General features: G+C 36.4%; 1 protein-coding gene across 3 annotated transcripts in view; it reads left to right on the top strand.

The window, feature by feature from the left end:
* USP15 (ubiquitin specific peptidase 15) overlaps positions 1 to 15,173 on the top strand; it is a 120,183-nt gene that overhangs the window by 42,690 nt on the left and 62,320 nt on the right. For all 3 annotated transcript variants that reach the window (XR_008628520.1, XM_055126500.1, XM_055126503.1), the window contains exons 5-6: positions 4,029 to 4,174; positions 8,337 to 8,398. Coding sequence is in view for 2 of the 3 variants with exons in the window: in XM_055126500.1 (XP_054982475.1) it covers positions 4,029 to 4,174; positions 8,337 to 8,398 (208 nt within the window). In the remaining variant the exon portion in view is untranslated. The remainder of the gene's footprint in view (positions 1 to 4,028; positions 4,175 to 8,336; positions 8,399 to 15,173) is intronic.

Below are 15,173 nucleotides of genomic sequence, written 5' to 3'. Positions count from 1 at the left end.
GTGTATGTGTGGTGGGGAGGCTAATGGGGGGGGGGGTGTTAGGCTTTCTTCTGGCTTTGCACTTGGGTATTACTCCAGGTGGTACTTGGAGGGGGCCACGTGGGGGTACTAGTAGTGCAGAGGGTTGGATCCAGGTCGACCATGCTCAAGGCAAGCACCTTACCCATTGTACTGTATCTCCAGCCCTCACATTCATAGGTTTATTTTTCTAAAGGAAACTAATTTTGGAACAACAATTTCAGTAAGATAGGAAATAGGGGGGTTGTATATTTTTTCTTTCTTAAAAATTTTGATTAAAAATGAACAAAATAACAGCATGTGTAATATACCTATATAAATATAAATAAGAACAGGAGATAAAAGTGCCTGTTTCTGTTGACACCCAATTAATAAGAAACTTAATTTTCAACTAGTACTACCTATATTGTTTCTAATAAAAATAATGTAGACATAGGAAAGATACACATTTATTAGAGGAAAAATACTTAGCTTTGATTGTTTTTCTCCCAAAATTGATCTATTTAGGCATAGAACATGTCCAATAAGATAAGATTAATTTTTAAAGAGATTCCTCTGCAAACACAAATTTTTGGTTTAAAACTTACTAAAAAAGCTGTTTCTAAAACTAGCAGTAGAATTTTTTCTTAGATGTTCCTATTGTTTGTCAGAATTTATTTTCCGTTTTCTGTATTTTTCTACTCTCTGCTTTTCAATACTCCCAAATAGGGTTTATTCTATGTAAAACTATGCGGTGTCTGGAGAGTTTGAACTCAAATTGTTTTGATTTACTACCTCGGCTACCAGTTCCTCTTGAATGACCCTAGATAATCATTAACTGAGTTGCGATTACCAAATTTCAGGTTGAAAGTTCTGATGATCTAGTCTGTTTTTTGGCTCCCATTCTCAGTTCAGCCCTCTATCTCAGATACTTAAGCCAGTGAGAAATACTGACAGTGCTTCTGTCCTGGTCTCTGATGACATTTATGTCACCAAAGTTAGTGGTAATTTTGAAGTCTTCCATGTTTTAAATACGCCAGCAAAATTATATTAATTTACCCACTTTTCCATCTCGTTCTCTTCCCTTGACTTTCATAGCATAGATTCTGTTTGCATTTCCTAAAGATCTTCGTAATCCTAAACTTGAAACATCAGGCTACTCCATACTTGGTTCTTCTATTTCCTGTCCTTTCCTCGGTGATATCTACTAGTGTCCTGACTTTAAATATTTAATGAATATTGATGTCTTTTTAACTTCTGTCTCCTACCAAAAGCTCTCCCTTAATTTCAAGTGTTATATATCTTCACTTATGTACCTGATAAGAATCCCAAAATAATACAGAAACCAACCTCTTCCCCTTCTTGTCCTCTAGCCTCCAACCTTGTTATTCTTTCTGGTCTGATTAATTTAATGACTTACATGCATTTTCCCAATCCTTCAGTCCCAAACCATTATTTCTTTCTCATATTTTTTTTTTGTCACCCCACATGTTATCTGGCAGCATGTCTTAAGAATTCCTTCAGAATCTTGTCTCAGTCTGACCAGTTTGCTTCCATTGCTACCACCTTGGTTTGAATTACAACAATAGTAGTAGCAGTTATCTTGAAGTCTGTTTTTCATTAGCAGTGAACACACTTAAAATGTCAGAGCATGCAGTCGCTCTGTTTAAACTTCTCATTGACAGCTACCACTCTCAGAATGAAATAGAATACGCTTTTCATAACTCTTGATGATTTGCCCAAGTGTCTTTGTGATCTCATTTCTAACTTGCTTATTCCACTTCAGTTACCTTGAGGCATCACGCTGTTCTAAAATATGCCAAGTACATTCCTAGCCCAGGACATTTTTTTTTCTTCTTTCCTACTTGAAATAGTCTTCTGCCATACATGAATCAATTGCAAAACTACATGAAGAGCAAATGTTTGTATAGAGAGGAGTATTGATACGTAGATGGGGAGATGATGTGATAGCATACATTTTTTAAGAGCTATGAACTTGCACTCCCAAAACAAAGTCTTGTGTGGAAAAAGAAAAGTACTTCAATTAAAAAAATTAAAAATAAAACAAGAGGGGGCTGGAACAGTAGCACAGCGGGTAGGGCGATTGCCTTGCACGCAGCCGACCCAGGTTCAATTCCCAGCATCCCATATGGTCCCCTGAGCACCGCCAGGGGTAATTCCTGAGTGTAGAGCCAGGAGTAACCCCTGTGCATCGCCAGGTGTGACCCAAAAAGCAAAAAAATAAAATAAAACCAGAAACCAGCCAGCCAGAGATGATATAGAAGTTAAAAAGCTTTCCTTGCATATAGCCAACCCTGGTTCAATCCCCAGCACCATGCAGTTCCTCAAGCGCCGTCAGGAGTGACCCTTGAACACGGCCAGAGTAAAGCCTGAGCACGGCCGTGTGTGGTCAGATCTCCCTTTCCCACAGAAAAAGGGAGAGAGGAAAAAGAAACGAAACGAACTAACAACAAAAAATGGGAAGGAGAAAAATTCAATCTCACTAATCATGTACGAAACACAGTTTAGTCTGATTTTAGACCTAAAAAAAAAAAAAAAAAGAAATGCTGACTGACTGCAAGACAATGCAAGACTACACGACAACTATAAAACATTAGTTGTTAAGTGATAGATTAACAGTATCATTTTTGTTTATTTGGGGTTTGGGGTTACAACGGCTCTATTTGAAGTCTGCTTGTCGCCTAGTGCTGGGGGACTCTGTAGTGCCAGGAGTCAAATCAAGGGTCTCACACGTGCAGGAAAAGTGCTCCACAGAGCCACATCCCAGCCCCATAAATAGTATATTGTACTGAATTATATTGAAAGGGCACTGATTTTTTGCATTTTTTCAGATGGCGTATTATTAGACTTAGTAATCTGTAAATAATTTTTCTCAAAAATGAGTATTCTAAATTTGAGATAACTTATATTTCTTTATATTCCTAGAATATTTGATTAGTGTTTAAAACCTATTTAGCAGAATTAGATATATTCAGTAGTGATTTTCTAATACCTTTGTAATGTTTGAAAATATTAGATTCACTTAGTTATATTAAAACATAAATGGAGCTAGAGCAGGTAGGGTGCTTGCCTTGTTTGCCTACCTGGTAGGGCCCCAAAGCAAGCAAGCAAAGGACCAAAAAAAAAAAAGATCAATAAAACTTAATTGTATCTTTATTCTCAAATACTATAGATACTCCAGTCTTATTTTATAGTAGACTAAACTGCTCAATTGGGGAAAAAAATCAAAAGACATATATTCATGTAATCGGTTTAGAAACAAGGATAATAGATTACTTTACCATGAAAATAAGAAATTCTGATCAGTACACATACCCTTTCAAGCAGATACTTTTATTTGTTTCCATATACTTAGTTTAATTTTAGGTAGGTTTTCAAGCTGTGAATTATATTTGGTTTAATACATAGTGACAGTGATTCTTAAATTGGTTATACTCTAAGAGCATTCTTAAAATCTGAGTCAAAGCTTTACAAATGTGTTCATTTTATAATTGAGTACAAAGATCATCCTGTATTTTAGAAATGACGTTGTAGTGCAGTGTTTCCCAAAGTGGGTGACAGCAGCCCCCAATCCAGGTGCTAGAAAGATCCAAAGGAGCAGTAATAATTTTGGGTAAAATTGCAAGCACTTCCTATTTGTTCACTTCGAGAAAGATTTTCAGAAAAGTGCTATGTAGTTTCGTTCTAACAAGGGCCAGACAGTAGTTCAGATCAGTTACACTCTTGCTTTACTGTTACTTGATTTTAAACTCTTAACCTTTGAGGTCTTAATTTGTCCAAGTTATCATCTGTCAAAGTTGTTATAATTATTTTTCTATAAAAAACACCTGGTCTTACAAATCTTTATTAATTATTTTTAAAAATTTTACATTATTTCCTACTTGTTCATCTATTGTTCCTTTTATAGTCGTATTTTAAATTCAGGGTTTTTATACCGATGAGCAAAAAATACTTTGTATTGTATGTTTTTAAAGTATTGATATTTACATATCTTTCCTCCTTAAATCTAGATACAATTGAAAAGGAAATCAGAAAAATCTTCAATATTCCAGATGAGAAGGAGACAAGATTGTGGAACAAATACATGAGTAATACATTTGAGCCACTGAATAAGCCAGACAGCACTATTCAGGATGCTGGTTTATACCAAGGACAGGTATTGTTTAGCAATGCTATTTTAAGCATACTATACTTGAAGGTCTTTTTTTTTTATTCACAAGCTTTGTGACTATCTTGTCTTTCTATATTGAGTTATTTTGTTTTTGGCTTCCTCTAACTCCTCTCTTCCTTATGCCTGCTGAGCAGTAACTGTAATTTACCCTCTGCTTTCCTCATTTAAGAATAATCTAATTTTTATAAAGAGATTCTTTTGATTAACACCAGAAAGGCTAATAGAAGATGGATTGGCAAACCTCTTTTGAACATCAAAGAGTCAATATATTTGGTTCAGCTGTCCATGATCTTTACCACCACTCTTAACTTTGCCATCATAGTGTCACAAAAATAGCTGGGATGATAAATAGAGTGGACGTAGCTTTATTCCAACAAATTTTATTACAAAAGCAGGCAGTGAGCTAAGTAAATAATAGTTTGCCAAGCCCTGCCAGATAGTATTAGCCCCACAGGTTGGTCTTAATGTTACCTAAGGAAATTAATATGGTGAGAAATGAATAATTCTGGAGACAGCTTGCAAGTCCTGTTGATTTCAGCTTCTAACTATTTCTTTAACTAATCCATTCCACTCCCAGCCTTTACCTGTCAATAGTCCCCTTCACATTTCTCAGCTTCCAATCTTTTGCATGTCTACTCTTTGGTATTTCTGTTAAAATTCTCCTTCTAAAATGTAAACGTTTCTACTTTCCATACTTCTGGTTCATTCACAATTGCAGAATAAAAAAACCAGGCACACAAGTCAAGGCTTAACCTTTTATCTAATCATCCAATCTCCTAAGATTATTGTCCTTACTATGATATACATAAATAATTCAACTGTGTACAGTTCCCTAGATACGCTTTGTTATTGCACATTTCTGTGCATTCATATGTTGTTTCATCTGCCTGATTTTACCCCTTTTCTAGAGTCATCCAGTAAAAAGTCCTTTTAAACATTAGAATAGCAAATTAACCATCCTGTCCAATCAAGATATAAAACAAATAAAATTACTCATACTTTAAATTCCAACTCAAATGTTACATCATCTCTATAACATTCCTTGATCTATTTTTCTCAGTTGTCATTTTGAGGTATAGATTATAGGTATACATTTTTTCTACTGTAGAGCGAAAAAATTACTCCTTCAATTTGTGTTGTGATATACAATATGTCTTTTTTTTTGTATCATGCGTTATCTACCTTACATGGTTATTCATATATAATCATTCATATATTTAGCTCTCATTAAACTCTGAGGTTATTGTTTTGGTTGGATTTTGAAAGGGTTTTTGTGGGGGGCGTGTTCTATTTTATTTTAAATTGCCATTGGCATAATAATGCAATACCAAGTTTCTAAAATTAAAAAAATCAGAGGAAGATTAGCTTTTAGTAAATTCCTACTTGATGTCATTTATTGTACTAAGGCTAAAAGACAGTACCATTCAGGAACTGGGGGTACTTACAGCTCAACGTAGAGCACGTCTATGTGCCTGAGGGCCTTGAAGTAGTCCTAGGAGTACAATTTGAAAAGTATAAAATATAAAGTATATATAAAAAACATAAAATATAAAGTATATCTCCTTGATCATTTTAGTCATTGAATCTATGTAATGACGATTATTCTACCTAATATGTACATTAGAAAACCGAAATGATCAGAGAACTTAATTTGACATTTGAGACAGGGATTCACTTATGAAATAATGGAAAAGATTAAATGTACGTGAGGACTATGATCTTTTGGCGTAGAAATGTTTCATAGACTGTGTATTAGATGTTCTAGGTTTTGTAATACTTTCTGATTGTTAACTGAATGCAGCGTTCTGGCTGCGACATCTGTCACTCCATTGATGGCCAGAGTTGATTGGGCTGATCTGGCTGGCCGGGCAGGCGTCCCCTTCCTTCCTCACCACTCCCTGTGCATCCCTCCCGAAGAGGATGGCCTTCCCCAAATAGAGACTGAACGGTCAAGCTGCGCTCCCCTGTTAGAACCTCCGAACAAGCTCTCAGGATCCATACCTGCTTTTCAAAAATTATTGAAGCGTTGTGAATGACAAAGTCACAGAGTCGTTCCTGTTTGAGTTTCAGGGATACCTCGAGTACGAGTCCCTTCATCAGTGCCCACTTCCCCCACCAGTGTCCCCAGTCTTCCTCCCCCCCCCCCCAGCCTAGGCACTTTCTTTTTCGTATTTTTCTCGTGTAGACACTGTGGTTTACAATTACTGGCAGTGAGGTTTGTCATACTGTTACTGATAGAGTGTCGTGCATGTCATTTTACTTCCTTTCCGAACCCAGTCCTTGCCCAGAGTGACCTCTTCTTTCTCTTGTCGTCATGGTGGGGTCGCTTCCCTGATCTATCCCCCTCCCCCTACTAAGGATCGATTCTTCTGCCCTTCCTTTCCATTGACTTTGAGCATTAGCTTTTCTGCTAGTGTATTTCTTCCTAGCCTGTAGGTGAGTGAGATCATTTCTTTCCCTCTCCCTCTGCTTCCTCTCACTTAGGATCATACTCTCCAGATCCTCATGCAGCAGCACATTTCAGGACTTTTTCTTTTCTTTTTCCTTCTTTGGCTTTTGGGCCACACCCAGCATGCTCAGGGCTTGGTCACTGCTGACCGCACCAGGGAATTACTCCTGGCAGGCTCAGGCGGCCACAGGGGATGGCGGGGTCCAATCCAGGTTGCCACGTGCTAGGCAAGTGTCTGACCTCGTGTACTATCACTCCGGCCCCCTGACTGCATCTTACCTAACAGCTTCGTGGTATTCCATCATGTATATGTACCATAGTTTCTGTATGGAGTCATCTGTTCTTGGAAAGCCTTGTCTTTTCTGGCTTGCAACCCCATATGTGGCCATGTGTTTTTCAAAATCTTTGTTATAAAATAAATTTCTTTATGATTCATTATCAATAAATGTTTGATTCATATACCTATTTTATATACCTATATACCCTAGGTTGTGTAAATGTTTTTTGAATAGAATCTTTTGCACCATAGTAAGTTACCAAGAACACCTAGTACAGGTTGTAGAATTCTAACTAAGAAAATTTATTGAGGGGCTGGAGTGATAGCACAGCGGGTAGGGCGTTTGCCTTGCACGCGGCCGACCCGGGTTCAAATCCCAGCATCCCATATGGTCCCCTGAGCACCACCAGGGATGATTCCTGAGTGCATGAGCCAGGAGTGACCCCTGTGCATTGCCGGGTGTGACCCAAAAAAAGCAAAAAAAAATAAAAAGAAAATTTATTGAAACTGAATATATGTGGAATGCATTCAAACTTTAATGCCTTGAGTTTACCTCAAGTCATATTTTCTGTTTCACCAAGGAAATTTAGCTTGAGGAAATCAACTTTAGGTGCTCATTTATTTCATTTATGCCTAGTGTTCTTTACACAGATTCGCCCACAGAAAGAATTAGAAGAAAGGCTCTATTTTAGACTGGAAGATTTTGAGATCTTTTTAAATAAAAGTATAGTTCTTCCTCTGCTTGTACTTTTCATTTGTGAAGGTGATTATAGTCTACATAAACTCCATGCTCCAGTAGCCTGACTGTGACTGTGGATATATTAAGAGATGCTCTAATTCACATGCTAATAATGTAAAGACCAGTTCCTTTGACCTAAATTGTGTATAATATATAATTTGGAATTATTTGTACTATTCTTAATAGTATTTGCATAGTAATAGTATGTTTAATAACACTCTAACATTATGTTACGTGTCATTTTCATAGTACTATTATGTGCTACACATAAAAGAAAAAGAAAACATTTTATAAACCCAAGAAATAGCTAGATTTAGAATAGGTAGACTACATAGATTCTAACTACTGAGTTCATGCTTTATTATCCTTAAAGTCATAAATTAAGGATTATGATTTCTTTACAACATGATTTTTTTTTTTACAATTGCTGTTTTTGTCTTCTATCATTACTATGTGTTTGAGGGTTTTCCCCCTTCCTTGCAGAGCTTTGGAATCAAAATACAAATACCTCTTCACCTTGCCTACCATATTATTTAAATAATTGGATTTGTTAAATTTTATTTTATTTATAAAGTAGTTCACAATAATAATTGGTTTCTTACTGTACTCAGCTAAACTTCTAAAGCTGTTTTGACTTCTGCTAAAAAAAAAACAACAATCTTTCATTGTGTCGTGTTTGCAGGTGTTAGTGATAGAACAGAAAAATGAAGATGGAACATGGCCAAGGGGTCCTTCTGCTCCTAAGTAAGTGCTCCCAGTTTTTTATGGCTTATAACATGATTTTTGAAGCCTTCGATGCCAGGTAATAAAATCCAGAATGATTTTTTTTTTAAAGGCTATGCTGGAGGTATATATTTATTTGTAATTAAATATTTTGTTCTCAGTATAGAAGGTGTCTTAATTTACACTTGAAATAGGTATCAATTCTAATCGTGTTTAAAGTAAGATGTAGTATAAGTGTTATGTCTTGGTACAAATAACTTCTAAACATTTAAGGATTTTTGAAGAATTTTCTGTATTTTTTTAGGGTATTAATCTATTAGACAAAATGAATCTGATTGGAAAGTCATTTTATTTAAATGTTTTTAAATAGAAAGCTCATGTAGAGATAAAGAAGTATAAGACTAGCTTCAGATTAATTACAGAATAAGACAAAGAAAAATCTTTTAAACTTAAAAAGTATGGTCAAAACACAACTTGGTACATAACCTATAACAAATTCGTAGGTGCCAAATAGTGTTGTTCCCGAAACCTACTTTGCTGTGCAGCAGGTCTGTCAGACTTCTTGTTCACATGACTGAAACCTTCATTTCCATTGAGGAGTAACTCCGTGTTTCTCCCACCTCGCAGACCCTGGATCTACCATTCTACTTTTAGTTTCTAAGAATTGGACTCCTTTAGTTATCTCACATTCTACTCTCTTAGAAGGCTGAGGAATATTTTATTGCATGCATATATCACCTTTTCTTTGATACCTCCCTTTGCCTGTCGGTTGGCATTTTCAGCGTTCCTTAACTTTCATGATTAGACTGCATTCGGCACAGGAGTTGAAGATAACTGATTTCAGTTCCTTTGACTTTTAACTCAAAAATATATCTAGCTCATATGTTAATTCTATTTTTAATTTTTTTTTAAGGAACCTCCTACTGTTTTTCATAGGAGTTGTACCATCTTATCTTTCCACCAAAAAAATGCAGGGGTTCCAATTTCTCCTTTTCTAAAGACTAGTTATCTTACGATGGCCGCTGCTTCAGCCATCCTAGCAGAGGTGACCTCATGTAGTCTCGACTACATTTTCCCAGGGATTGGTGATGTGAATAAGCATCTTTTTATAGACCTGCTGGCCATTTATGTGACTTTGGAGGATTGTCTGCTCAAGCCTTTTCCTCATTTTATTATTTTTTATCTGTTTTGCTTTTGAGTTGTAAACTTCTTGATAATAGTAACCTATTACCAAGATATCTGAATTCTTGATTTAAATCTAAGCCCCCAAAAAAAATTTATAAAACAGGGGTAAAAACTTCATGACTTTCACAACAGGCAATGATTTTTTAATATGATACCAAAAGCACAAGTTATAAAAATTATATGCATATACATATAAATATATGTATTTATGTATATATGAGACTAAATTAAAAGTTTCCTCAGGAAAGGAAGCAGTCGCAATGAAAGACAACACACAGAAGGGGAGAAAAGCTTTGTAAAGCATTGCTGAGAGTCAGTACCAGGACCTCAGGCTTGCCAGGCAAGTGCCTTGCTGTCGAGCTTGATCTTCACCTGGAGAAAATATTCTGGATGGTTTTAGGACTATCAGAGTCACGATATTATCAAAACACTGCCAATTACAGCCCAGTACAAGCTGCGTTAGCACTATAGAGGGAAGGAAAACACCTTCAGTTGTTAATACATGTTTTAATACATTGTTCTTAAAACATATTTCCTGAGGCTCCATCCCCCAAATTTCTGAGTTATTTGTTATTTGGGTTCATGAATTGCTCTTCAAATCAGGCCAAGGCTGATTACAGTGCTGTTGGTATAAGGAACATGACAATTCCTGTTGTTAACATTTCTTTATAGGTGCTCTGTGACTTAGTAGCTTCCAGGTCCTCATCCACGATCAGCAGAATATAAAATTTATTGTAAGTCTAAGACTCACCTCTCTGTACTGTCAACAGAAGAATGTAAGAGCAGCACTGCAGTACATGAACGTGTGCTAAGAGAAAGCATGTTAGTTAATATCTATTTTGTCTTACTTTTCCAAAACCACTGGAAACAGGAGCTTAAGTATTTTAAATATCTTTAAATGTACTAGGGTCCATTTGATGAAAATTAATACCGCGTGCTTCTGAAGCACAGATTTTGGCCTCCATGCAAATATGAAGCAATTTAAAACAGGGAGTCTATGCTTATAAAAATGTCCATACACTAAAACAACAATCTGTATTAGAGGGAGCCTGACTCCGGGTGGGGCGGAACCAGGGCCGAGGCAAAAACACTATTAGAAATGTGAAGACCTATCACAAAGTTTCCTGCCTGGATTTTTCTGCCAGGCATCAATGTGTAAACTAGATTATTTCTGTTTGTGGGTCACACTAAGTGATCCTCAGGGCTTACTGCTGGCTCTGTGATCAGGGGTCATTCCTAGCAGCCATGTGGGGGACCATATATGGGATGTAGGGGTCAAACCCGGGTGAGCTGCTTGCAAGGCAAACTCCCTAGCTGCTGTGCAGTCACTCTGCCCTGTAAATGGAGAGTTTTGTGTTTATATTCATGCTACATTTTAAAATACCAAAGGGCTTAAGTTTTGTTCAAGTCTTGTATTTCTAATCTAGTTTTTGAATATTTGTTAAAACCTCTAACACAGTCTTTTCTGATACCATAAAAAATTTTTAATTCCTCTAAAGTTTTTTTTTATCTGGTAAATTTAGTCATTTATTTTCTAGAGATTGATATTTATGATATTTTTTTCTTGGATAGTCTTAATTATTCAATTTTATTTTGACATTTGACCATTTATTTTCTAACAATATATAGAAATTTTATATATCTGTATCTGTTGGATAGTCTAATTATTCAATTGAAAAATGTGCTGCTTGTTAAGCTTTTACTTCAAAATTATTTTAATGTTGAAAAATACATAAACTTGGAGAGTACTAACAGGAAAGAAACCTACACTAGTAGATTAACTCTTATTCTCCAGAAAAATGTGCTTCACTTAGTGAAAATTTTTTTTTCCACTGACAGATGTTTATTGTCTAATTGAGCTCCGTGTTTTCAAATCAATGTAACTGCTTTGAACTGTAAATTTAATAGTAGCGGAAAATTATCTATACCTTGTTTTTCAGCCATGTCACTGTCACTGTCATTTCATTGCTCATCAATTTGCTCAAGCGGGCACCAATAACGTCTCCATTGTGAGACTTGTTACTGTTTTTGGCATATCGAATACGCCACAGGGAGCTTGCCAGGCTCTGCCATGCAATTTTTTTTTTTCAGCCATAGTTTTTAAGTAAGGTACAATTTTATTGTTCTATTTTACCCTTTGGTTTCATTTATGAGTAATACTTTCAAACAAAGAAAGCCATTAGATCAAGCATTATAGAAATGTTGCTGTTTTTCAGAAATAAGTTTAAAAAAATTCTCTTTCATATCATGAAAATTTTTGTTTTATAAATTGCTTAAAATATGTCTATTTGTGTATATGTAGATCTGTAGAGACAAAGATATTTTGGTTTGGGGGCCACACATGGCAGTAATCCCTGTCTCTGCACCCAGAATTACTCCTGGCAGCGTTTGGACGGGGGTGGGGGGGCGAGCGGAGGCCCATATGGAATGCCAAGGATAGAACTCACTTCAGCCACACGCAAGGCAAGCTGAACTGTCTCTCAGCCCTTCAAAAATAGTGATAATAGACATTCAATAGTGCATGAAAGAAGTAAAGAGTCATTGATGATTGTTGAAGAGACAGATTTCTTGGGTTAGGAAAGATTTAGAAAAGAATCAAGCATCAAAACTGAAGGGGCACAAGTGCAAGACTTAGCCAGTGGTCTTTTCTTTCTCTCTCTCTCTCTCTCCCTCTCCCCCTCTTTCCCTCTTTCTACCCCCCCCCTTTCCCCTTACTCCCTACCTGACATTGCTCGGGGCTTATTCCTGGCTCTGCACTGAGAGCTCCTGGCAGGGTTTGGGCACCATATGGTGTGCCAGGGTTTGAACCCACGTCGGTGGCATGCAAGGGAAGTGCTCTACCTGCTCTATACCTGAGCCAGTAGTGCTTACTCGTATGTTGTACCTTTGCCATCTGTGCTGTGATTAGCAGAACTCCAGCTTGGTGACCGAAATACTAAGTATAGACTTAGTCTGGTGCTCAGTTAATATTTTTATAGCACTTTGCTCCTGAGTACTGTGCTTTGAGAAAGCACTTTATAAATATTGCATACTACTTTCTGGTTAGGGGAAAAAAAGCAGACATCTTGGTGACTACAATATTGGTTGTTTTGTTTTGCTGTCTGCTTGTTTACATAAAGTATTGACTTCATTTTAATGGTAAATTTTCCCCAGTTTTTTTTTTACATTTTTTTTTTAAATCTCAGTAGTCTCATTATTAGGGTTGTCCTTGCCAGTCTAAGTTATTTTTTAGAAACAAAATAGCTATAAGTTTACGGAAAATGAATTCTTAAAGTTTCTATGAATATAGATGCAAGGCAAGCACCCTGCCCACTGCACTATCACTCTGGACCTAGAGGCAGTACTTTTTCTGCAAATGGAGATAGCACAATGGGAACGAGTAATAGATTGTGGGAAATTTGGATGAATAGTTTGTCAGAAAATGGAACAACAGGTATAGATGACTTGCTTATGGGAGTTGAGACAATGGGTTAGTAGCTGGCCTTTATCTAATCATTCTAATGTTTGAGGTGATGGAACAGCCAAGTAAAAGTCTGTAATGTTCAACTGAAAATAGAACTTCAAAGTTCAGAAAATAACGAGATTGCAGATGGGTTTATATTCTGAAAAGTGAGAATTATCTAATAAAAGATGTAAAAACAATTTATTAAACTGCATAAAGAATGTTTTCAATTACATAAAAAATCAAAGCAATATATGTGGTTCAGATTTTACTCTGGATAAGGACCAAGGGGGTAGGCTGGAGTGGTCAGCAGTGCTAACTCTTGTAGGGACTGACAGGGAGAATGGGAAAGTGAATGGGGTCATGTTTTTTGTTGGTTTGGTTTTTGTTGTTGCTTGTTTGGCCACATCCAGCATCCCCAGGGCTTACTCCTGCCTCCGCACTCATGGGGGGCTCAGATGACTATGCGAGATTCTGGAAATCAAACCCAGGTTGGCCACGTGCAAGGCAAGCACCCTGCCCACTGCACTATCACTCTGGACCTAGAGGCAGTACTTTTTCTGCAAATGGAGATAGCACAATGGGAACGAGAAATAGATTGTGGGAAAATTGGATGAATAGTTTGTCAGAAAATGGAACAACAGGTATAGATGACTCGTGAAATGTGCGGGAAGAAAGATAGCTAAAGTGGTACTTGGAAAGACAGTTTTTTTCCCTGAAAAAGTAAAGAAACTATATATAAATCTTTCCTTTATTTAAATGTTGACATCTTTCTTGGGTATTTTTCATCTAGGTAAATGCTTCATAATAATACTAGAATGAAGTTTTTATGTATTGCCATTCACCAATAAACTGCTCCCTTGTTATTTTGGCTGTCCAAATTCCAAATCCTTTTTGGAAATACGTATACTTGGATTTCCCCATAACTATATTTCAAGGTTCCCCAGTTTAGTACTCATTAAGATTTTGAATATGTATGAAGATTTTCTTTTGCAAGGAGAAAAATGCATTTTTGTCAGTTTATCCCAAACCTAAATACTCTACTTTGTCCTATAGTAAGATAATATATAATCTAGTAACAGTAATATATCTCCCAGTTTTATGGAGGACGGACACAGTAAAATCATCAACTAGTATTAGACTTGGTATTTAAAAGCCATGCCCAAATTTCATTGAAGTTAGAAATTTTTTAAATGTATTTCATGCATAAATGAATATAAATGTACAGTTCTTATATAAGTGCTTGAAATTCATAGATACTAACAATTATTTGTTATTTTATTCCTTCCTTTCTCCTGTGGTTTGAAAAGAATATGAGCAATTTAAGGAAATATAATCAAGATTAATCAGGACAAATGGAAAATAAATATAGTCACGGTAAAATGAAATGAAGAGATGTTGGCTATGAGAGTTGTAAGAGTTTTTGAAGTTTTTAAAATTGATTTGTGAATATATGGAGTGTTTATTTATTTGTTTGTTTGTTTATTTATTTATTTATTTATTTATTGGCCTGTGGGTGAACGGGGAAAATCTTGGTTTAAACTTGTTGGAATTAGGAAGATACATTTGAGATGATTTGGGGGAAATTTTGAGCATGGAGTCAAATAGATAGGACATATTCTAGAGTCCATGCCTTCATATTCTGGTCCTCCTCGGTCCCCTTTTCTGCCTGGGCGTCACTGGGTGCATGGCCCTAGTAAACCCCTGTACACAGTGCCTTGCCACGCCTCTTCCTCAGGTGTTTCCATTGAACCAGTGCAGTTGGCCAGAAGTTGCAGGAGGAGGACCCCACTTGGGAGGCTTCCAGACCACCACTTGGGAGGCACCCCCAAAAAACTAAAGATGACAGAGTATTAGATTGGGACTGACAGTGGTATCAAAAATGACTTCTTAACCTGTTAGCAGTGAAAACTAGTACTTACATGCAACATTTTACATATCAAGTCGGCAAGCTAAAAGGGGGAGGCTTAAGCTTTATATATGGAACATGAGTAGGAGAATATTAATAGGCTGAGGATTAAATAGAGGGCTTGTATATAAAAGTAATTTTGACTTCTGAAAGTAGAGTGCTTTGTAAATAACGTATTTTACCAATTAAAGAACAAATATCATTACGAGATGAATTTTATGTCTAAACTTTCCTACAGTAGCTTGCTTATTTTTAAGTCC

This window comes from Sorex araneus, chromosome 2 (genome assembly GCF_027595985.1).
Source record: "Sorex araneus isolate mSorAra2 chromosome 2, mSorAra2.pri, whole genome shotgun sequence".
Taxonomy (NCBI): Eukaryota; Metazoa; Chordata; class Mammalia; order Eulipotyphla; family Soricidae; genus Sorex; species Sorex araneus.
This window is presented reverse-complemented; position numbering and strand designations above follow the sequence as displayed.